The sequence below is a fragment of the Grampus griseus genome (genome assembly GCF_964374135.1).
Source record: "Grampus griseus genome assembly, chromosome: 5".
NCBI classification, from domain to species: Eukaryota; Metazoa; Chordata; class Mammalia; order Artiodactyla; family Delphinidae; genus Grampus; species Grampus griseus.
The window spans coordinates 98,299,959-98,324,550 of record NC_138998.1 but is presented as its reverse complement, the minus strand read 5'-3'; the positions used below and the strand labels follow the sequence as shown (position 1 = coordinate 98,324,550).

The following is a 24,592-nucleotide window of genomic DNA, read 5'->3' as shown; positions in this document are numbered from 1 at the left end:
CCTTACACAGCCTATGTTCTTTTTTCTGGTTGTATCACAATATGGTAGAAAGATAAACACAGTAAGAGGGTGTTTACAACAGAACTGCAATCCTACCTATTATCTACTTCACTATGACAACGAAGTAGTCCAGACTTACTTGAAGGTGGTATTGTTTTCATCTTATAAAATCTACTGTAAAATTATGATGTTCCATGTATATTTTCACATGCTGGCATGCTTACAAGTTATAGTGTTATAGAATGCTCAGCTCTCAATGAGGGATTGTTTGCGGTGAATTGCATTACATATGTCATCTATCTATTTGCTGAAAGAATATGGTGTTTAGCAAAACTACCTGCTGAGCAACATAAGATTTTTGTACAAAGTACAAGTTACTAATTATTGTATTTTATTTTTCTATGATTTCCTAAGAGGCATTATCAGGGTCTTACAGATGGAGTAAGCCTGTTTATTAAAATATCTATTAGCAAATAAAAGTTACAGTTCTGGTGGTTGAATTTGTGACTTTTTTGTATTGTCGTGTTGATCATATTTAATATAATTTATCTTTCAGTCTATTAAATCTAGATGCTCTTTACATATATTAGTAATTTAGGAGACAAAATCATAGCTGTAATTTTTCACAATAATAGCATTAAGGTCAAGACATAAATTCACATAAGTCACTGTAAATAATTAGTACATATTTTTATAGTGATTTTATATCAGCAAAATATTTTGTGAGATTCAAGTGCATTAAATTGTTCATTGCATAGGTAATACTGTATACAAATTGCAGATGACTGACAGATACACATAATGTACAACTGTTCAAACAGCTTTAGACTATCAATATTTATTCCAAAAACATCCAGTAAATTACCAATCATGGATTTTCTATATTTTTTAAAAGTTGCTGGTAAGAAAATATATTAAAAGTATCCTGAATTAATCAGAATAGCACTGTACTCACCATATCTCACTCTTCTCTCTTTTATAATTCTTACCACAGTTCCAAAAGCCAGTATGAAATTTAGACTGGTAATAAAGTACTTGAAACTTTCTTTCCTTATACAGGTATCTTAAGAAGCCTTCATACAATTAAGAACCATTTTTAAAGCTTCTTATTCTCATAATAAGGAGACCCAAACTAACTTCTTAAATCAAGTGAAACCAATTTTTATGCTGAGCCTTGAGTGTATTGTTGAGAGCTGTTTCGGTTGGCAAAGCACCAAAACAGCAGATTCAACCATATGAAGTATTCACTTTTTTAAAGGTTGTTAGTTTCAAAACTGACATTTTCTAGATTATTGAGTAGATTGTGGGTTTCATGACCACTATTTCATCTCTAATAATAAGAAGCCAACATATCAACTACACTTACCTAACTATTTACTTAGCTAAATTTTTGTAAGAGAATTATGTACCTTAAGATAACTATTCACTTAGCAAATTTTTTAAAAAGAATTATGTTATCTGCTTAAATTGACTGAAAAGTTGGATACCCAATGTCTCCATTTCATTTCCAGTGTTCACCGAATGTTTTGTACGAAGCAAAAACAGAACTCAACCTAGGGGCAGAAAATATCAACTCCAAACAGGAAAAATTGTCTGTACACTAAAGTTTCCTGAAACATAAGATTTCTACTTAGCTCTAAGGAAAAAAAAAAAGTCAAAATCCGGCTGTAAGTACTTAGCTTCCAACTTTTATCAAAGTGAGTCACAATACCCAGACACACAGAAAAGTAATTAATACCTCACTGTAAATTCAGTGTCAGAAGTTAAAGGACCACATTTAAAAATCTCACCCATATAATAAAAATTGCAGGACAAAGGAAGATAGGAAATTGTTTATTGAACACCTACTATGTGCCAAACATACACATACCTCTGTTACCTACTTATTCCTCAAAACCACCAGATGAGATATTTAGTGTCTTTTTGAAGGTGAGGAAGCTGAACAATAGAGCAGCGTTAACTGGCCTAAGGCTACACAATAAGGCGGAATATATTTCCATACTCCATTTTTTCAAGGACATTGGTAAGTAAGTTCTTTTGGATACGCAACTATAGGGTTTTTTTTTGTTTTTGCGTTTTGTTAGTTTTCATCTTTCAACAAGAGTCACTAGCCCAGAACATTTTTTTTTCCATTGTAAAAATAACAGAACCGCATTTGAAAATTTGGAAAATAAAATAAAATGCATCCCATGATCATGCAAATACAATCTTTCCCCCATTATTACTTTTATATAATTCCTTCTAGTCTCTTTTTTCACCCTGCTAATCCACTTAATAGGCCGAAATTGATAAGCCAAAGAACAGGTACGGTAGTAAATATAACACTAGGTAGCTGGAGGGGGTAAAGAATCTCATACTCCTGGCTAACAAAGGAGGTAAGTCATTTACTATTACTATAATACCCCAGAGCAATTTAAGAGGGTGGCTAACTTTAAGCATTGGGACTACAGATTCCTGACCACCTGCCGATCTGATTCTGGGGACTGTACTCTAATCGCAGGGGATTATGCCTCGTGGAAATCTCTTCAGGAGATCAGACACCTCAGAAACCAGGTTCAGGCAGACTTCCTTTGCCGAATAATGCCTGTGAGTTTATCTCCTCTCCTTGCCCGCACGAACGGTTTTGCTTCTCCAGGACTCCGGGGTCTGAGGCCTAACAGCCTGTTAAAGGGTGGATGCGATGGGCAGCCAGGCAATTCTGGCGTACTTCTCGCCCTAGAGCTCATAGTCGGGTTCCGCAGTTGTCGCCACCGCGCTGCGCCCATGCTCGACGTCGACGCAGACTCCTCAGCGCTCTGGGCGCCACAAAGTGCGCCGCTCCCTCTGAGCCGACTTTCCCGAGAGGGCGGAGAGACCGTGCGGCGAGAAAGGCCCGAAGCCAACAGGGACGCCGAACACTTCCCAGCAGGCTGTGCGCAAGCCTACAACTCCCATTATGCTCCACCGGGGAACCGCGCGGCTCCTCGCTGGGAGGCGGCACTTCACCCCTTCAACCTCGCTTACACTTCTTCAATACTCCTCGCTATGCCTCTGGCATTTGGGGGAGCTCTTCAATCCCTTAACGGGAGCACGGCGGCTGACGCGCTGAGACCTGAGGAGGCGTGGCTCCGCACCGGAAAAACCTCCGGTTGCCCGGGGAACGCCACGCACCACGGCGCCTGACCCGCCACTGATGCTTGGGCTGAGCCAGCGGCTACCCCTTCACCCAACTTGCGGAGGCGGCTTTGCTCAGGCCCAGGAATCCTTCCTGTGGAGGCCTAGAGAGGAAGGCTGAGGGACGCCCGCACCATATTCCCATTGCAGAGAGGGATACGAGCGAGTGCGCCCATTCCTGTTCTTCAGCAGCTCCCGGGCCCGCAGGACTAATCTCAAAGACCAGGTATCTCCCCAACCCCAATTTTTGTATCCAGCGCCACCACCCCCCAGTCCCCTCCGCCACCAATTTTAGAATTGCTCTTCCTCATGTTTTTCACTCCGTGTGCTGGTTTCTAATGTGTGAGAACTAGAAAAGAAGAAGTGGTCTATGGACCCCAGAAAACTCATGGAACTGCCTTGGGTGAATTTTTGTTTGATTGGATGGTTTTAACACTACCCGATTTGGGCCTCTTTGTTTGCTGTGTGGGAAGTATAATTGAAATTTCATCATCAAAAACTGAAAGCTGAATAAAAATATTTATTGGGGGTAGTGAGAGTGTGCTATAATTCACTCTAGAAACATTTTTAAAGTTACAAAGTACCATTCATGGTGTTTTCTTTGCTCGACCACTCTCTCTGTGTAGCCTACCTTCCAAGCTCGTACCTATGGGTAACATCCTAATTCTTCAGGACTTTTCTGGCAACAAGTTAAAAAAAAAAAACTTTAGAAAGCAGATTCTGGGACTTCCCTGGTGGTCCAGTGGTTAAGACTCCTCGCTTCCACTGCAGGGGGCCCGGTTCAATCCCTTGCTGGGGAACTAAGATTCCCTCGTGACGCCTGGAGGGGCCAAAAAAAAGAAAGAAAGAAAAGAAAAGAAAGCCGTTCCTCAGATAACAGCCAAGAGAATTTGATTGGCTGGTTTGCAGAGAGAGGAAAACAGTAAAATAAGAAACTGGAAAGGTAGATTGGAGTCAGATTGTGAACAACTTTAAAAGCTATGCATGGAAGTTTAGACTTTATTCTAAAATCCTGAAGTTCTCAATAGTGACTGTACATCAGAAACACTGTGTAGCTTTTTAAAATACAGATGCCCTGATTCCATCTTCAGAAATACTAATCCAGCTAGCTGATTCCAGTGTGCAGCCAGCGTCGAGAATCATGGCTACAGGAGTAGGTTGCTACAGAAAACTTTCACTGTATCTCCTCCTGTGCACTTAGGACATGGTTAATGAATGTCCAGTGACTTAAGTTATCTTGTTTCCTTATTTCATGCAAGCAAAAAGTAAATTTATAAAGATGTATAATTACTAAGAAATAGAAGCATATATAAGGCTCTATGATAGTTGTTTATAAGGCAACTTCAATAAATGTAATTATATCTCTTAGAACAACTGACTTTTTTTATTTTATTATTTTTTAACATCTTTATTGGAGTATAATTGCTTTACAGTGTTGTTAGTTTCTGCTTTATAACAAAGTGAATCAGTTATGCATATACATATGTTCCCATCTCTCTTCCCTCTTACGTCTCCCTCCCTCCCACCCTCCCTATCCCACCCCTCTGGGGCTGATCCCCCTGTGCTATGCTAGCTATCTATTTTACGTTTGGTAGTGTATATATGTCCATGCCACTTCTCTTTTAAATTGCATATCCCACAGTATTTCAATAACAAGCATCAGGTGTTTGATAATCCATGAAAAAGGGGACAGAAAATCACAATCCGATGTTCTATGAAAAAACGAATATTCACGTATCAAGCTTTTGACAATCAATGCTTTATTGTAGATGCCCAGAGGGGGATGATATGAGAAGTGGTCATATTTTTTAAAATCTATTCAAAATTGTATGGGAATTGGAAAACAGGATATAAACCTATATCAATACGCTTAGTACAATTAATAACAAAGTGAGTAATAGCAAATTTGCCTTGAATTAAAATGGTCTGTGTGAATTGTTTCATGATATCCGAAGGCTAACTTAAAGTAGATTCTACAGATGTCTATCCCTAAGCTGAGATTTAAAGGAATGGGTTGAGTGAGATTTGAATCTCCAACACAAGGAGAGAAGTCGATTCAAGCGGCACAAATGGAGTACCTGAAGTCAAACCCATCCCTTGGGTAAGACAACTGTGGCCCCATGTTTGGGTGGGGCGCTTTACCTTCTCTTTTCTGCACATCATTGGAATTCAGTTTTGAAATTTCTGTCCATAATGATCTCTGAAGGGGCCTAAGCAAAACTAATGATGCAGCCACCTTTCAGATGCAGTTGTCTTGGAAGCTTCTTATTTTTTAAGTTGCTGAATCCTCATCCTTCAAGGTATGGTCTTGCCTTTTTGGTGTGGAATAAAAAAAATACTGAAGGAGCTGTAAGATGACAAGCTTCTGGAACCTTAGATGGAGATGAGAATAAATCTATTAAATGAAACTGATATTTAGAGGGTTTTTTGTTTTGTTTTGTTTTGTTTTTTAAGAGAACTTTGAAAATGGTGGTTTGGAGAGTAATAGGAAATGTTTGGAATACTGGTGTATTGTAGTTACTGCTGTAGCAGTCCCTGCAGCAGTTGAGGGCTGGCAAAAGTGGTATCTCTCTTCTCCCACCACATAATAATGTTTTGGGAGGTGGGGGTGGTGATGGACCCAAAGGAAGAACCTTTGGAAAGTTTCATTTGGAGACCTGAAGTCTAAATCTAACAGTACCTTAGAAGGGTATGAATAGCCATAAAGTTATCACATAGCCAGCAACGCATCATCAGCAGTTTTATCTGACTTCAAAATGCTTGTGTTTGGATTACTGATGGAGTTTTTTTGAAAGTTTGCATTGGAAGGATTTTTTTTTCCAAAGAAAGAATTGATAAACAAATGAACACTTCAGGGACAAGTTAACAAAGAAACTTTTATGGTATTTGAGAAAATGAGATGAAAATGTAAGATTGGTATTTACATTCATATTCTTTACTAGTACACTAGTTAAAATTCTTTTAAAATGATACTTAACAGGATAGTTCATGTAAGTTATAGTTTCAAAGAAACAGGTATTTATTAAGGTTCAAATTGTGTGTGTGTTTTATACACAACCTTCTTCCCAAATGGATTTGTGGTGACTTACAAAGATATACGTAAGGACTAAGGAAAAATTAAGATAAATATATCAGTTAGGATTTTTTGTTTCTTTGGATAGAAGACATAACCTAAACTGGATATAATCAAACAAAGAAACAAAAATGGTGAATTCAATGTTTATTACTTTGTATTATTGCAAACTACAAGGGGGCTGGCTTTAGAAAAAGATTTGACCAGTGGCTCAAATGATGTAGCCAAAATCTCAGTTATTCTCTGTTATTCTGGTCTGCCTTCTACTTTCTAAGCTTCAGCATCAGGCTCACATGAACGCCATTGCCCATCATTGTTCCAGATTTCCAGAAAAGGCTGCAAATATTCTCAAGTATCACAAATGGCAGACTCCACATGATTCTGAGTTTAACCACATTTTCTTCTTAAGTATTATATGTTACGATGAGAAATGTCCAGTTACTTCAAGGGCATTATTGTGTGTTGCCAGGTGTTATTATCCGCCAATCTGCATTTCAGTTAAGACTCCTTTCTGGTAATCAGCTTAAACTCTGTTTACTAAATGCAAAGCTACATTGACATGGTTTTCACAATATCACTGTGTCTTTAAATTCTGAAATTTGAGATACATATGCTCATATTTTCTATTCTTAAGGTGCCTGTGGGTAATATATCTTTTTTTTTTTCCCCCTGACTTGCAGCTGGTTTGTAAATACTTGACTCACATTATGGGATTGCTAGACAGACTTTCAGGCTTGCTTGGCCTGAGGAAGAAGGAGGTTCATGTTTTGTGCCTTGGGCTGGATAATAGTGGCAAAACAACAATCATTAATAAACTTAAACCTTCAAACGTAAGTATATTTATTAGATACTTTGTGTATTTTCTTTTTTTTAAAGGACTTTTTATTTTTTTATTTTTTATAATCCATTATTTTTTTTTTTATTGGAGTAAATTTGCTTTACAATGTTGTGTTAGTTTCTGCTGTACAATGAAGTGAATCAGCTATATGTATACCTATATCCCTCCCTCTTGAACCTCCCTCTCCTGCTTCTCCCACCATCTAGGTCATCACAGAGAACCAAGCTGAGCTCCCTGTGCTATACAGCAGGTTCCCACTAGCTATCTATTTTACACGTGGAAGTGTATTTATGTCAAACCTAATCTCCCAAAAGTCGTCCCACCCTCCCTTTCCCCCCATATCCACATGTCCATTCTCTATGTCTGCGTCTCTATTCCTGCCCTACAAATAGGTTCATCTATGCCATTTTTCGAGATTCCACATATATGCGTTAATACACAATATTTGTTTTTCTCTTTCTGGCTTACTTCACTCCGTATGACAGACTCTCGGTCCATCCACGTCACAAAGAACCCAATTTTGTTCCTTTTTATGGCTGAGTAATATTCCATTCAATATATGTACCACATCTTCTTTATCCATTCATCTCTCATTGGACACCTAGATTGTTTCCATGTCCTGGCTCTTGTAAATAGTGCTGCAGTGAATATTGGGGTGCATGTGTCCTTTTGAATTATGGTTTTCTCTGGGTATATGCCCAGTAGTGTGATTGCTGGGTCATATGGTAGTTCTATTGTCAGTTTTTTAAGGAACCTCCATACTGTTCTCCATAGTGGCTGTATCAATTAACATTTCCACCCACAGTGCAAGAGGGTTCCCTTTTCTCCACACCTTCTCCAGCATTTATTGTGTGTAGATTTTTTGAGGTTGGTCATTCTGACTGGTGTGAGGTGATACCTCATTGTAGTATTGATTTGCGTTTCTCTAGTAATTAGTGATGTTGAGCATATTTTCATGTGCCTCTTGGCCATCTGTATGTCTTCTTTGGTGAAGTATCCATTTAGGTCTTCCACCCATTTTTTAATTGGGTTGTTGGTTTTTTTGATATTGAGCTGCATGAGCTGTTTATATATTTTGGAGATTAATCCTTTGTCCATTGTTTCCTTTGCAAATATTTTCTCCCATTCTGAGGGTTGTCTTACCATCTTGTTTATGGTTTCCTTTGCTGTGCATAAGCTTTTAAGTTTAATTAGGTCCCATTTGTTTATTTTTGTTTTTATTTTCATTACTCTAGGAGGTGGGTCAAAAAAGATCCTGCTGTGGTTTCTGTCAAAGAGTGTGTTTCCTGTGTTTTCCTCTGAGAGTTTTATAGTATCTGGTCTTACATTTAGGTCTTTAATCCATTTGGAGTTTATTTTTGTGTATAGTGTTAGGGAATGTTCTAATTTCATTCTTTTACATGTAGCTGTCCAGTTTTCCCAGCACCACTTATTGAAGAGGCTGTCTTTTCTTCATTGTATGTTCTTGCCTCCCTTGTCATAGTTTAGGTGACCATAGGTGCGTGGGTTATCTCTGGGCTTTCTATCCTGTACCATTGATCTATATTTCTGTTTTTGTGCCAGTACCATACTGTCTTGATTACTGTAGCTTTGTAGTATGGTTTGAAGTTGGGTAGCCTGATACCTCCATCTCCGTTTTTCTTTCTCAAGATTGCTTTGGCTATTCAGGGTCTTTTGCGTTTCCATACGAATTGTAAAATTTTTGTTCTATTTCTGTGAAGAATGCCATTGGTAGTTTGATAGGGATTGCATTGAATCCGTAGATTGCTTTGGGTAGTATAATCATTTTTGCAATAATGATTCTTCCAATCCAAGAACATGGTATATTTCTCCATCTGTTTATGTCATCTTTGATTTCTGTCATCAATGTTTTATAGTTTTCTAAGTACAAGTCTTTTGCCTCCTTAGGTAGTAGGTTTATTCCTAGGTATTTTATTCTTTTTGTTGCAATGTAAATGGGATTGTTTCCTTGATTTCTCTTTCTGATTTTTTGTTGTTGGTGTATAGGAATGCCAGAGATTTCTGTGCATTAATTTTGTATCCTGCAACCTTACCAAATTCATTGATTAGTTCTAGTAGTTTTCTGGTGGCATCTTTAGGATTTTCTATGTATACTATCATGTCATCTGCAAACAGTGACAGTTTTACTTCTTTTTTTCCAATTTGTGTTCGTTTTATTTCTTTTTCTTCTCTGATTGCTGTGGCTAGAAATTCCAAAACTGTGTTGAGTAAGAGTGGCGAGAGTGGTCATCCTTGTCATATTCCCGGTCTTAGTGGAAATGCTTTCAGTTTTTCACCATTGAGAATGATGTTTGCTGTGGGTTTCTCCTATATGGCCTTTATTACGTTGAGGTAGGTTCTCTCTGTGCCCATTTTCTGGAGGGTTTTAATCATAAATGGGTGTTGAATTTTGTCAAAAACTTTTTCTGCATCTATTGAGATGATCATATGGTCTTTATTCCTTAATTTGTTAATTTGGTGTATCACATTGATTGATTTGCATATATTGAAGAATCCTTGCGTTCCTGGGATAAATCCCACTTGATCATTATGTATGATCCTTTTAATGTGTTGTTGGATTCTGTTTGCTACTATTTTGTTGAGGATTTTTGCATCTATGTTCATTAGTGATACTGGTCTATTTTATTTTTTTTGTGATATCTTTGTCTGGTTTTGGTATCAGGGTGATGGTGGCTTTGCAGAACAAATTTGGGAGTGTTCCTCCCTCTGCAATTTTTTGGAAGATTTTGAGAAGGATTGGTGTTAGCTCTTCTCTAAATGTCTGATAGAATTTGCCTGTGAAGCCACCTGGTCCTGGACTTCTGTTTGTTGGAAGATTTTTAATTACAGTTTCAATTTCATTACTTGTGATAGGTCTGTTTATATTTTCTAATTCTTCCTGGTTCACTCTTGGAAAATTGTACCTTTCCAAGAATTTGTCCATTTCTTTGTGCTTGTCCATTTTATTGGCATATAGTTGTTTGTAGTAGTCTCTTATAATCCTTTGTATTTCTGCGGTGTCAGAAGTGATTTCTCCTTTTTCATTTCTAATTTTACTGATTTGTGTCCTCTTTTTTTCTTGATGAGTCTGGCTAAATGTTTATCAATTTTGTTTATCTTCTCGAAGAACCAACTTTTAGTTTTATTTATCTTTGCTATTGTTTTCTTCATTTCTATTTCATTTATTTCTGCTCTGATCTTTATGATTTCTTTCCTTCTACTGACTTTGGGTTTTCTTTGTTCTTCTTTCTCTAGTTGTTTTACGTGTAAGGTTAGATTGTTTTGAGACTTTTGTTTCTTGAGGTGAGATTGAATTGCTATAAACTTCCCTCTTAGAACTTCTTTTGCTGCATCCCATAGATTTTGGGTTACGGTGTTTTTGTTGTCATTTGTTTCTATTTTTTTTTTAATTTCTTCTTGATTTCTTCAGTGATCTCTTGATTATTTAGTAGTGTACTGTTTAGCCTCCATGTATTTGTATTTTTTGCAGTTTTTTTCCTGTAATTGATTTCCAGCCACATAGCATTGTGGTCAGAAAAGATGCTTGATACTATTTCAGTCTTCTTAAATTTACTGAGGCTTGATTTGTGACCCAAGATGTGAACTATCCTGGAGAATGTTCCATGTGCACTTGAGAAGAAAGTGTATTCTGCCACTTTCAGATGGAATGTCCTATAAATATCAATTAAATCTATCTGGTCTATTGTGTCATTTAAAGCTTGTGTTTCCTTATTTATCTTCTGTTTGGATGACCTGTCCACTGGTGTAAGTAGGGTGTTAAAGTCCCGTACTATTATTGTGTTACCGTTGATTTCCCCTTTTATGGTTGTTAGCGTTTGCCTTATGTATTGAGGTGCTCCTATGTTGGGTGTATAAATATTTATAATTGTTTTATCTTCTTCTTGGATTGATCCCTTTATCATTATGTAGTGTCCTTCCTTATCTCTTGTAACAGTCTTTATTTAAAAGTCTATTTTATCTGATACGAGTATTGCTACTCCAGCTTTCTTTTGATTTCCATTTACATGGAATATCTTTTTCCATCCCTTCACTTTCAGTCTGTATGTGTCCCTAGGTCTGAAATGGGTCTCTTGTAGACAGCATGTTTATGGTCTACTTTGGTATCCATTCAACCAGTCTGTGTCTTTTAGTTGGAGCATTTAATCCATTTACATTCAAGGTTATTATCGATATCTGTGTTCCTACTACCATTTTCTTAATTGCTTTGGGTTTGTTTTTGTGGGTCTTTTTCTTCTCTTGTGTTTCTTGCCTAGAGAAGTTCCTTTAGCGTTTGCTGTAAAGCTGGTTTGGTGGTGCTGAATTCTGTTAGCTTTTGCCGTTGAATCTGAATGAAATCCTTGCTGGGTAGAGTAATCTTGGTTGTAGGTTTTTCTCTTTCATCCCTTTAAGTATATCCTGCCACTCCCTTCTGGCCTGCAGAGTTTCTGCTGAAATATTAGCTGATAACCTTATGGGGATTCCTTTGTATGTTATTTTTTGCTTTTCCCTTGCTGCTTTTAATATTTTTTCTTTGAATTTAGTTTTTGTTGGTTTGACTAATATGTGTCTTGGTGTGTTTCTCCTAGGGTTTATCCCGTATGGCACTCGCTGTGCTTCCTGGACTTGGGTGACTATTTCCTTCCCCATGTTAGGGTAGTTTTCCACTGTAATCTCTTCAAATATTTTCTCAGACCCTTTCTTTTTCTCTTCTTCTTCTGAGACTCCTATAATTTGAACGTTGGTGCATTTAGTGTTGTCCCAGAGGTCTCTAAGATTGTCTTCAATTCTTTTCTTTCTTTCTTCCTTATTCTGTTCCTTGGCAGTTATTTCCACCATTCTGTCTTCCAGCTCACTTATTTGTTCTTCTGCCTCAGTTATTCTGTTATTGATTCTTTCTAGTGTGTTTTTCATTTCAGTTATTGTGCTGTTCATCTCTGTTTCTTTGTTCTTTAGTTCTTCTAAATCTTTGTTAAACATTTCTGTATTTTCTCAATCTGTGTCTCCATTCTGTTTCTGAGATTCTGAATCACCTTTACTGTCATTACTCTGAATTATTTTTAGGTAGGTTGCCTATTTCCTCTTCATTTATTTGGGCTTGTAGATTTTTTACCTTGCTCCTTCATCTGAAACATATTTTTTTGTCTTCCTTTTTTTTTTTTTGATGGGTGGGATTGTGTTCCTGTTTTACTGGTTGTTTGGCCTGAGGCTTCCAGCACTGGAGTTTGTAGGCTGTTGGGTGGAGCTGGGTCTTGGTGCCGAGATGAGGACCTCTGGGAGACCTCACTCCAATGAATATTCCCTGGGGTCTGAGGTTCTCTGTTAGTCCAGTGATTCGGACTCAGAGCTCCCACTGCAGGAACTCTGGCCTGACCCCCATCTTGTGAACCAAGATCCCGCAAGATGTGTGGGGCAGCAAAAAAAAAAAGAAAGAAAGAAAAGGAGCAGAACGATAACAAAGAGTAAAAAATAAAATTAGATTAGAAAACTAACAGATTTGTTAGAAAGAATAAAAATATAGTTGAAACAACAATGGAAGGTAAAACAGAGCCACAATAGTAAGGAGAAAAAGAAAAAAAAAATCCGGAAAAAGCCTTGGCTGTGGGGGGTAGGGAGTAGGCAGGGGCTGGTTTCAGGTGGGGGCGGGGCCTATGCTTAGGACCAACAGAGCAGGAAAAGGCCCTGGAGGTGCTGGGTGGGTGGGGCGGTGAGTCTTAGGCTCAATGCAGCAGGAGGAGCCTCAGCAGGAGGGGCCCAGGCAGTGCCTCTGGCCTTGGAGGGTGGAGGACCTGGTCCAGGACCCCAGCAGGCTCACTGGGCCCTAGTGGGCAGGGGAAGTGCTAAGCATATTCCCCCCAATCCTCTGATCCTGGAGGGACCCTCCCCATTGGCCTCTCTTCTTTTCCCCTCTCCCTCCCTCTTATGCCCCTGGGACCCACACAGCCAGAGGAGATCCCGGAAGGCAGAGGACCAGACCTGGAAGCCCAGCAGGCTTCCCGGGGCCAAGTGGGCGGGGGAAATGCCCACAGTGCCTTCCGTGATCCCCTGGCCCCAGATGGTCTGCCTCTCCTCCTCTTTCCCCCTCCTCCCTCCCTCCCATTCTCCTAGGACCCACAAGGCTGGAGGGGGCCCTGGAGATCAGAGCACCAGGCCTGGGAGCCCAGCAGGCTTCCCGGGGCCCAAGTGGGTTGTGCGGAAACGCTGGCTGCACGTCCCCTGATCCTCCGGCCCCAGAGGGCCCCTCCCTCCCGCCTCTCCTCTTCTCCCCTTGCCTCCCTCCTATGCTGCTAGGACCCACGCTGCCCGGAGGGGGCCTTGGAGCCCAGCAAGCTTTTTGCTGCCAAGTGGCCAGGGCAAAGACCTGTCGCACTTCCCTGATCCTCCAGTCTGGAAGGGCTCCTCCCACCCACCTCTCCTCTTCTTCCCCTCACCTCCCTCCTATGGCTCTAGGACCAACAGGGCCTTGGAGGGTGGAGGACCCTGCTGAGGAGCCCTGAGGGCTTCCCAGGGCCCGACTGGGCAAGGGAGACGCTAGGTGTGCTCTCCCTGATCCTCTGAGCCCCCCCCCCCGAAGCTCCCTCCAGGCATGGGAACCCCTCCCCTCTCCCACCCACCCCTCAGGTGCACCAGTCCTGTCTGGCCTCCACTTCTCCTCCCCGCTCAATCCCCCCTCATGCTACCCAGTTGCTTGGGGGTTCCTCCCATCTCCTAGGGCATTGAGGTCCCCCACCAGTGTCCAGCAGGCACCCTAGTTGTGGAGAAACGCGAACTCCGCGTCCTCTCCTGCCACCATCTTGACTCCACCCCCTGTATTTTCTGCTAAAGAAAGATAAGGCAGGATTATTTTGTTTGCCATTGTAACTTCATTATCATGTTATGAAATCTTGTCAAATTCGTGGTACCTTAAATTAATAAGTATCAGCCAGCCATAATTTGCAGTGTATTTTATGCAGGTAGGTAGGTAAATCTTTATTATTTAAACTGGAGTATTTTCCAAATGTCTTTGCTTCTCAGATGATCTTCACAAATTTGTGGAATTTACTTTCAGGTAGCATTGCCTTCTTTTTGGCTCTCTCTTTACAAGAAGAGCAAAGCAAAGGGAAAGGTGAATCATTTTTATAGGTTCTAGGATAATTAGACAGTTACCCAGGAGTGTGGTATGCATATCAGTAGTAGCAAGCAAGATGACTGAGTCATTTACATAGTAAGTAATGGAACATATTATTTTAATAACTGAAATATATATAAAGCTAGTACATCTACCACATAATGCATGAGTTACAGTTAGGTTCTGCTACATATAAAGAAAACCCACATAACAGTGGACTGCATAAGATACTTATTTTTCTGTCATCTAAATAAGTCCAGAAGAGGTATTCCAAGGCTGGTGTGGCAGCTGCATGGTCCAGGCATCTTCCATCTTTCTGCTTTGATATCCTTAGTGCTTGGTTTTCTTCAAGATCCTCAGGATCTCCACATGGCCACCTTAGTTAACTATCTTATCTATATTCTAAATCACAGGGATGAGAAAAGAACAGGGCAAAAGAATAAGCCTTCTTGCTAAATAAGCCCTCTTTAAAGAGCTTACCTAGAAGCCCCAACTGATGACTCTTTTACCTCATTGGCTGAGGCTGGATTTTTTTTTTTTAGGCAGGACATATTGCTGCCTCCATTAGTAATAGGGGTCCTGTAAGTATGAAAGAAGAGGAGAGTGGATATTGGGTAGACAGCTAACATTTACAGTTGTAAGTACTTTTATCTAGGTAAAAACCATTAGTCAATCAATGAAAAATGCTGAGTAAAAATTAATATAGACTGCATACAGACAGAACAAAAATTAGGAAGCTGGTACTCTTAATGACTGAATGGCTGGAGAGTGGGAAGCATTGCTCCTAAATATGGTAATTGAAGGTGGACTTCAGTGCCTCCAAACAGTGCTTCAGGTTGAGCAGAATGAGAAGCCTTACTGCCTTTTTTTTTTTCTTTCTCCCAACGGCTTCAGTTATACTTCTGTTTAGTTCGAGATTGCTTTGGAATTACAAAAATGCCATTATTTCTTTTCTTCTGGTCATCATTCCCTTCTTCTATGTGAGTGAGTTTGCCATGTGAAAACAACTAACTGCTGGTGTATTTTCAGGTGGGAGTTTGTTTGAGGCAGCCGTGATAAGAAGTTGAAAATGGATTTGCAAAGCAATTTAGGTGTTTTAAGGGGCTCCCCAGCCAAGCTGGAAATCAGCTGAGATATACATGCTGAAGTCAGGCAGAGATAAAAGCTAGCAGTTTTATTGAAAAAGGTGATTGTGGAGGGCAAGGTTTAGGTCTGGCCAGAGGACTTGCTAACACTCTAGGTTATGATTCGTGTCCCAAAATTCAAGCTTTCCTACGCAGGGAAAGATCCTGCTCATCTAGGTTTACTGCATGCTTAAGAACAGGTGAGAATGCATGGTTTCAAGAAGCATGTGGCTCTCAAAGAGACAGAGACAAAGAGAGAGGCAGAACCAAGGATGTCGGTTTCCATTTCATAAACTGAGAAGTCAAAGAAGTCTCTTTTTTTTTTCCCCTATGAAGAGGAATAAATTTGGAGAGGGGAGACAGAGTAACTAGAAGTATTATTTTAATGGATTTCTCTCTATATAGAAGCAGAGAAAAAGAGATTCTTCCCCAATAAGGAAAAGAACAGGTCAAAAAGTCCATATACATTGGAGTCTGTCTCCTGACCTAGGTGATTATGAGAGATTTCTTTAACAGTCCTTGAGAGGAAGATATAGCATCCTACCCAATTGAATGGGGTCTGAATTGAATTTAGAGAATGATGGATGTATGGTAAAAACAGAACCACGTGCAGCTGTGCTTGGGTCCATAATTAGTTCCATGGATCAGCTATCAGCAGATCAACCTGGGCTAATAGTTAAACTTAGTGGCTGGTGACCTGCACTTCTGCAGGTAAGGCTGTGAGCAAGATTATAAGGAAATTCTTTAGGTAGGGTCCTTTAGGTCCTATCCTATAGGAGATATTTCCATTTTTCTCCACGTGAAGGAATATCCTCAAAAGTAATTTTTTTGTAAAAGTAGTCTCAAATAAGTACAAAATGATTGAAACCAGAGCCACAGTTAATAGCCCCAAAGTGGACCAGCCCCCCCAGTGCCTACTATACTCAACTTGGCAGAAATGTCATTCAAAGAACAAAACAGAAATTACATTATCTTTTTCCATCATCCCCAACAGTATAGTGATCTTCTGTCCCAAGACATGGTTATTACCGTAGGGATAATCTTTGATATGGGTGGGAACAGCTTTCTTCTCTAAACATTATTGGTCATTTGTTTGGGGTAGAAGGGGAGGGAGGCAGCATGAGCTCAGTCTATCATCTTGAAATATTCTAATATCCCAATTTCAGACTAGTCCTGTGAAAGTTCTACTAACCCTGCCTAACACACCACATTAGTCAGGGAGAGTCCTCAGGAAAACCTAGGCTTGCAGCCAATAAGTAAGACTTTTTAATTAATCTTGTTTTGCTTTCCAACATACCTATCTCTCTGCTACCTCTGATGAATTATGGAACTAGCCTAGACTATCTCCAGGGCTATTATTAAGGAGATAGCCTAATTTCTGACACCATTTCCTGAGCCTTAATCTTTAGCAACTATCCTGTCTCCTGAGAACAATTGACCTCTACATCCTGAGAGCAGAGTAAGTTGCTTTACTTTAAAAAAATTTAAAAAACAACTTGGTGACAGAAGCCAAGAGGACACTTGAAATGGGACTTCTTAAAAACCCCAAAACCTCTGTCATTCAGGCACAGATATAACACTTGCTTCCTCCCTACCTTTGAACTCAAGAAAAGTGTCTTGTGAGATTACATCCACTATGAGAAATTCATTATTTTTTTTTTACATCTGTATTAGAGTATAATTGCTTTACAATGGTGTGCTAGTTTCTGTTTTATAACAAAGTGAATCAGTTATACATATACATATGTTCCCATCTCTCTTCCCTCTTGCGTCTCCCTCACTACCACCCTCCCTATCCCACCCCTCTAGGTGGTCACAAAGCACCGAGCTGATCTCCCTGTTCTATGCGGCTGCTTCCAACTAGCTATCTGTTTTATGTTTGGTAGTGTATATATGTCCATGCCACTCTCTTGCTTTGTCACAGCTTACCCTTCCCCCTCCCCATATCCTCAAGTTCATTCTCTAGTAGGTCTGTGTCTTTATTCCTGTCTTACCCCTAGGTTCTTCATGACATTTTTTTTCCTTAAATTCCATACATATGTGTTAGCATACGGTATTTGTCTTTCTCTTTCTGACTTACTTCACTCTGTATGACAGACTCTAGGTCCATCCACCTTATTACAAATAGCTCAATTTTGTTTCTTTTTATGGCTGAGTAATATTCCATTGTATATATGTGCCACATCTTCTTTATCCATCATCTGATGATGGACACTTAGGTTGTTTCCATCTCCGGGCTATTGTAAATAGAACTGCAATGAACATTTTTGTACATGACTCTTTTTGAATTATGGTTTTCTCAGGGTATATGCCCAGTAGTGGGATTGCTGGGTCATATGGTAGTGCTATTTTTAGTTTTTTAAGGAACCTCCATACTGTTCTCCACAGTGGCTGTATCAATTCACATTCCCACCAGCAGTGCAAGAGTGTTCCCTTTTCTTCACACCCTCTCCAGCATTTATTGTTTCTAGGTTTTTGGATGATGGCCATTCTGACTGGTATGAGATGATATCTCATTGTAGTTTTGATTTGCATTTCTCTAATGATTAGTGATGTTGAGCATTCTTTCATGTGTTTGTTGGCAGTCTGTATATCTTCTTTGGAGAACTGTCATATAGGTCTTCTGCCCATTTTTGGATTGGGTTGTTTGTTTTTTTGTTAAGAGCTGCTTGTAAATTTTGGACATTAGTCCTTTGTCAGTTGCTTCATTTGCAAATATTTTCTCCTATTCTGAGGGTTGTCTTTTGGTCCTGTTTATGGTTTCCTTTGCTGTGCAAAAGCTTTGAAGTTTCATTAGGTCCCATTTGTTTATTTTTGTTTTTATTTCCATTTCTCTAGGAGGTGGGTCAAAAAGGATCTTGCTGTGATTTATGTCATGAGTATTCTGCCTATGTTTTCCTCTATAAGTTTGATAGTTTCTGGCCTTACATTTAGGTCTTTAATCCATATTGAGCTTATTTTTGTGTATGGTGTTAGGAAGTGTTCTAATCTCATACTTTTACATGTACCTGTCCAGTTTTCCCAGCACCACTTATTGAAGAGGCTATCCTTTCTCCACTGTACATTCCTGCCTCCTTTATTCCTGCCTCCTTTACCGTATGTGCGTGGGTTTATCTCTGGGCTTTCTATCTTGTTCCATTGATCTATCTTTCTGTTTTTGTGCCAGTACCATACTGTTTTGACTACTGTGGCTTTGTAGAGTAGTCTGAAGTCAGGGAGCCTGATTCTTCCAGCTCCGTTTTTTGTTCTCAAGATTGCTTTGGCTATTTGGGGTCTTGTGTGTTTCCATACAAATTGTGAAATTTTTTGTTCTAGTTCTGTGAAAAATGCCAGTGGTAGTTTGATACGGATTGCATTGAATCTGTAGATTGCTTTGGGTAGTAGAGTCATTTTCACAATGTTGATTCTTCCAATCCAAGAACATGGTATATCTTTCCATCTATTTGTATCATCTTTAATTTCTTTTATCGGTGTCTTATAATTTTCTGTATACAGGTGTTTTGTCTCCTTAGGTAGGTTTATTCCTAGATATTTCATTCTTTTTGTTGCAGTGGTAAATGGGAGTGTTTTCTTGATTTCACTGTCATATTTTACATCATTCGTTTATAGGAATGCCAGAGATTTCTGTGCATTAATTTTGTATCCTGCTACTTTACCAAATTCATTGATTAGCTCTAGTAGTTTTCTGGTAGCATCTTTAGGATTCTCTATGTATAGTATCATGTCATCTGCAAACAGTGACAGCTTTACTTCTTCTTTTCTGATTTGGATTCCTTTTATTTCCTTTTCTTCTCTGATTGCTGTGGCTAAAACTTCCAAAACTATGTTGAATAATTGTGGTGAGAGTGGGCAACCTTGTCTTGTTCCTGATCTTAGTGGAAATGGTTTCAGTTTTTCACCATTGAGGATGATGTTGGCTGTGGGTTTATCATATATGGCCTTTATTATGTTGAGGTAAGTTCCTTCTATGCCTACTTTCTGCAGGGTTTTTATCATAAATGGGTGTTGAATTTTGTTGAAAGCTTTTTCTGCATCTATTGAGATGATCATATGGTTTTTATTCTTCAATTTGTTAATATGGTGTATCACTTTGATTGATTTGCGTATATTGAAGAATCCTTGCATTCCTGGAATCAACCCTACTTGGTCATGGTGTATGATCCTTTTAATGTGCTGTTGGATTCTCTTTGCTAGTATTTTGTTGAGGATTTTTGCATCCATGTCATCAGTGATATTGGCCTGTAGTTTTCTTACTTTACGACATTTTTGTCTGGTTTTTGAATCAGGGTGATGGTGGCCTTGTAGAATGAGTTTGAGTGTTCCTCCCTCTGCTATATTTTGGAAGAGTTTGAGAAGGATAGCTGTTAGCTCTTCTCTAAATGTTTGATAGAATTCGCCTGTGAAGCCATCTGGTCCTGGGCTTTTTTTTGTTGGAAGATTTTTAATCAGAGTTTCAATTTCAGTGCTTGTGATTGTTCTGTTCATATTTTCTATTTCTTCCTGGTTCAGTCTTGGTAGGTTGTGCATTTCTAAGAATTTGTCCTATTCTTCCAGGTTGTCCATTTTATTGGCATAGAGTTGCTTGTAGTAATCTCTCATGATCTTTTGTATTTCTGCAGTGTCAGTTGTTACTTCTCCTTTTTCATTTCTAATTCTATTGATTTGAGTCTTCTCCCTTTTTTTCTTGACGAGTCTGGCTAATGGTTTATCAATTTTGTTTATCTTTTCAGAGAACCAGCTTTTCGTTTTATTGATCTTTGCTATCGTTTCCTTCATTTCTTTTTCATTTATTTCTGATCTGATCTTTATGATTTCCTTCCTTCTGCTAACTTTGGGGTTTTTTTGTTCTTCTTTCTCTAATTGCTTTAGGTGCAAGGTTAGGTTGTTTATTCGAGATGTTTCCTGTTTCTTGAGGTTGGATTGTATTGCTATAAACTTCCCTCTTAGAAATGCTTTTGCTTTATCCCATAGGTTTTGGGTCATCGTGTCTCCATTGTCGTTTGTTTCTACGTATTTTTTTATTTCCTCTTTAATTTCTTCAGTGATCACTTCGTTATTAATTAGTGTATTGTTTAGCCTCCATGTGTTTGTGTTTTTTACAGATCTTTTCCTGTAATTGATGTCTAGTCTCATAGCGTTGTGGTCAGAAAAGACACTTGATATGATTTCAGTTTTCTTAAATTTACCAAGGCTTGATTTGTGACCCAAGATATGATCTATCCTGGAGAATGTTCCACGAGCACTTGGGAAAAATGTGTATTCTGTTGTTTTTGGATGGAATGCCCTATAAATATCAAGTCCATCTTGTTTGATGTATCATTTAAAGCTTGTGTTTCCTTATTTATTTTCATTTTGGGTGATCTGTCCATTGGTGAAAGTGGGGTGTTAAAGTCCCCTACTATGAATGTGTTACTGTCAATTTCCCCTTTTCTGGCTGTTAGTATTTGCCTTATGTATTGAGGTGCTCCTATGTTGGGTGCATAAATATTTACAATTTTTATATCTTCTTCTTGGATCGATCCCTTGATCATTATGTAGTGTCCTTCTTTGTCTCTTCTAATAGTCTTTATTTTAAAGTCTATTTTGTCTGATATGTGAATTGCTACTCCAGCTTTCTTTTGGTTTCCATTTGCATGGAATATCTTTTTCCATCCCCTAACTTCAGTCTGTATGTGTCTCTAGGTCTGAAGTGGGTCTCTTGTAGACAGCGTATATATGGGTCTTGTTTTTGTATCCATTCAGGCAGTCTGTGTCTTTTGGTGGGAGCATTTAATCCATTTACATTTAAGGTAATTATCGATATGTATGTTCCTGTTCCCAATTTCTTAATTGTTTTGGGTTTGTTATTGTAGGTCTTTTCCTTGTCTTGTGTTTCTTGCCTAGAGGAGTTCCTTTAGCATTTGTTGTAAAGCTGGTTTGGTGGTGCTGAACTCTCTCAGCTTTTGCTTGTCTGTAAAGGTTTTAATTTCTCCATCAAATCTGAATGAGATCCTTGCTGGGTAGAGTAATCTTGGTTGTTGGTTTTTCTCTTTCATCACTTTCAGTATGTCCTGCCAGTCCCTTCTGGCTTGCAGAGTTTCTGCTGAAAGATCGGGTGTTAACCTTATGGTGATTCCCTTGTGTGTTATTTGTTGTTTTTCCCTTGCTGCTTTTAATGTGTTTTCTTTGTATTTAATTTTTGACAGTTTGACTAATATGTGTGTTGGTGTGTTTTTCCTTGGATTTATCCTGTATGGGACTCTCTGTGCTTCCTGGACTTGATTAACTATTTCCTTTCCCATATTAGGGAAGTTTTCAACTATAATCTCTTCAAATATTTTCTCAGTCCCTTTCTTTTTCTCTTCTTCTTCTGGATCCCCTATAATTCGAATGTTGGTGTGTTTAATGTTGTCCCAGAGGTCTCTGAGACTGTCCTCAGTTCTTTTCATTCTTTTTTCTTTATTCTGCTCCGCAGTAGTTATTTCCACTATTTTATCTTCCAGGTCACTTATGCGTTCTTCTGCCTCAGTTATTCTGCTATTGATCCCATCTAGAGTATTTTTAATTTCATTTATTGTGTTGTTTATCGTTGCTTGTTTCGTCTTTAGTTCTTCTAGGTCCTTGTTAACTGTTTCTTGCATTTTTTCTGTTCTATTTCCAAGATTTTGTATCATCTTTACTATCATTATTCTGAATTCTTTTCAGGTAGACTGCCTATTTCCTCTTCATTGTTAGGTCTGGTGGGTTTTTATCTTGCTCCTTCATCTGCTGTGTGTTTTTCTGTCTTCTCATTTTGCTTATCTTACTGTGTTTGGGGTCTCCTTTTTGCATGCCATAGGTTCGTTGTTCCCGTTGTTTAGGTGTCTGTCCCCAGTGTCTAAAGTTGTCTCAGTGGGTTGTGTAGGCTTCCTGGTGGAGGGGACTAGTGCCTGTGTTCTGGTGGATGAGGCTGGATCTTGTCTTTCTGGTGGGCAGGTCCACATCTGGTGGTGTGTTTTGGGGTGCCTGTGGACTTATTATGGTTTTAGGTAGCCTCTCTGCTAATTGTTGGGGGTTGTGTTCCTCTCTTGCTAGTTGTTTCGCATAGGGTGTCCGGCACTGTAGCTTGCTGGTCGTTGAGTGAAGCTGGGTGTTGGTGTTGACATGGAGATCTCTGGGAGATTTTTGCTGTTTGATATTATGTGGAGCTGGGAGGTCTCTTGTGGACCAGTGTCCTGAACTTGGCTCTGCCACCTCAGAGGCCCAGCACTGACTCCTGGCTGCAGCACCAAGAGCCTTTCATCCACACGGCTCAGAATAAAAGGGAGAAAAAGAAAGAAAGAAAGCGAGAAAACGAGAAAGAGAGAGAGAGAGAAAGAAAGAAAGCGAGAAAGTGAGAAAGAGAGAGAGAAAGAAAGAAAGAAAGAAAGAAAGAAAGAAAGAAAGAAAGAAAGAAAGAAAGAAAGAGAAAGAAAAGGAGGGAGGGAGGGAGGGAAGGAGGGAAGGAAGGAAGAAAGAAAGGAAAGAAAGAGGAAAGATGATAAAATAAAGTAACATAAAATAAAATAAAGTTATTAAAATAAAAAATAATTATTAAGAAAAAAATTAAAAAAAAAAACGGACGGATAGAACCCTAGGACAAATGGTGACAGCAAAGCTGTACAGACAAAATCTCTCACAGAAGCATACACATACACACTCACAAAAAGAGGAAAAGGGGAAAAAATAGTAAATCTTGCTCTCAAAGTCCACCTCCTCAATTTGGGATGATTCGTTGTCTATTCATGTATTCCACAGATGCAGGGTACATCAAGTTTACTGTGGAGCTTTAATCCGCTGCTTCTGAGGCTGCTGGGAGAGATTTCCCCTTTTCTTCTTTGTTCTCACAGCTCCTGGGGCTCAGGTTTGGATTTGGCCCCGCCTCTGAGTGTAGGTCGCCGGAGGGCATCTGTTCTTCGTTCAGACAGGACGGGGTTAAAGGACCAGCTGCTTCGGGGACTCTGGCTCACTCAGGCCAGAGGGAAGGAGGGGTGCGGATGCGGGGCAAGCCTGCGGCGGCAGAGGCCGGCGGGACGTTGCACCAGCCTGAGGCGTGCCGTGCGTTCTCCAGGGGAAGTTGTCCCTGAATCCCGGGAACCTGGCAGTGGCGGGCTGCACAGGCTCCCCGGAAGGGAGGTGTGGATAGTGACCTGTGCTCGCACACAGGCTTCTTGGTGGCGGCAGCAGCAGCCTTAGCGTCTCATGCCCGTCTCTGGGGTCCGTGCTGTTAGCCGCGGCTCGCGCCCGTCTTTGGAGCTCCTTTAAGCAGCGCTCTTAATCCCCTCTCCTTGCGCACCAGGAAACAAAGAGGGAAGAAAAAGTCTCTTGCCTCTTCGGCAGGTCCAGACTTTTTCCCGGGCTCCCTCCCGCCTAGCTGTGGTGCACTAACCCCCTGCAGGCAGTGTTCACGCAGCCAACCCCAGTCCTCTCCCTGTGCTCGACCGAAGCCCGAGCCTCAGCTCCCACCCCCGCCCGCCCCGGCGCATGAGCAGACAAGCCTCTCGGGCTGGTGAGTGCTGGTTGGCACCGATCCTCTGTGTGGGAATCTCTCCGCTTTGCCCTCCGCACCCCTGTTGCTGCGCTTTCCTCTGCGGCTCCGAAGCTTTCCCCCTCCGCCACCCGCAGTCTCCGCCTGCGAAGGGGCTTCCCAGTGTGTGGAAACTTTTATTCCTTCACCACTCCCTCCCACTGGTGCAGGTCCCGTTCCTATCCTTTGGTCTCTATTTATTCTTTTTTCTTTTGCCCTACCCAGGTACGTGGGGAGTTTCTTGCCTTTTGGGAGGTCTGAGGTCTTCTGCCAGCGTTCAGTAGGTGTTCTGTAGGAGTTGTTCCACGTGTAGATGTATTTCTGGTGTATCTGTGGGGAGGAAGGTGATCTCCACGTCTTACTCTTCCGCCATCTTCCCTGAACCCCCCAGAAATTCATTATTTTTAATGAATTAAGGTGAATAATAGAAATCTACAATGCTCTATTAGAAAATGTCTTGCAGAAGAAATCGCAAATCTCATTTTATAGTATCGTATTTTGGGGGGATAAAATCAGTTTCTAGATAACAAGATACTTCCTGAACCCAAACTAGTTTTTAATATTAAGCTGTCCTAATGTTCATTTATTGTTAATATACTGAGGTTGCTGATCTAGGTTTTCTAAACTGATGAATAGAGAGAGAGGAGGTACATTTTAACTTGATAACTTTCCAAGAACCTGATCTTAGCTGTCATTTTCTTGAGATGTGCTCTGTAAACACCTTTCTTCTACAATTCCCACTTTTGCCCCACTCCCCAATATAAATGCTCTCATT

At 40.0% G+C, this 24,592-nt stretch overlaps 1 protein-coding gene across 2 annotated transcripts in view; it reads left to right on the top strand.

The window, feature by feature from the left end:
- The first annotated feature begins 3,046 nt into the window (after positions 1-3,046).
- The window catches only part of ARL6 (ARF like GTPase 6), a 48,175-nt gene continuing 26,629 nt past the window's right edge, over positions 3,047-24,592 (top strand). Inside the window, exons 1-2 of one of the 2 annotated variants that reach the window (XM_082655262.1) lie at positions 3,047-3,379; positions 6,907-7,056. In XM_082655262.1, the coding sequence (XP_082511388.1) occupies positions 6,934-7,056 (123 nt within the window). In that variant the 5' untranslated portion in view covers positions 3,047-3,379; positions 6,907-6,933. Of the gene's footprint in view, positions 3,380-5,221; positions 5,255-6,906; positions 7,057-24,592 lie in introns of those variants that run through there. The other variant, XM_082655263.1, reaches the window with a different exon arrangement.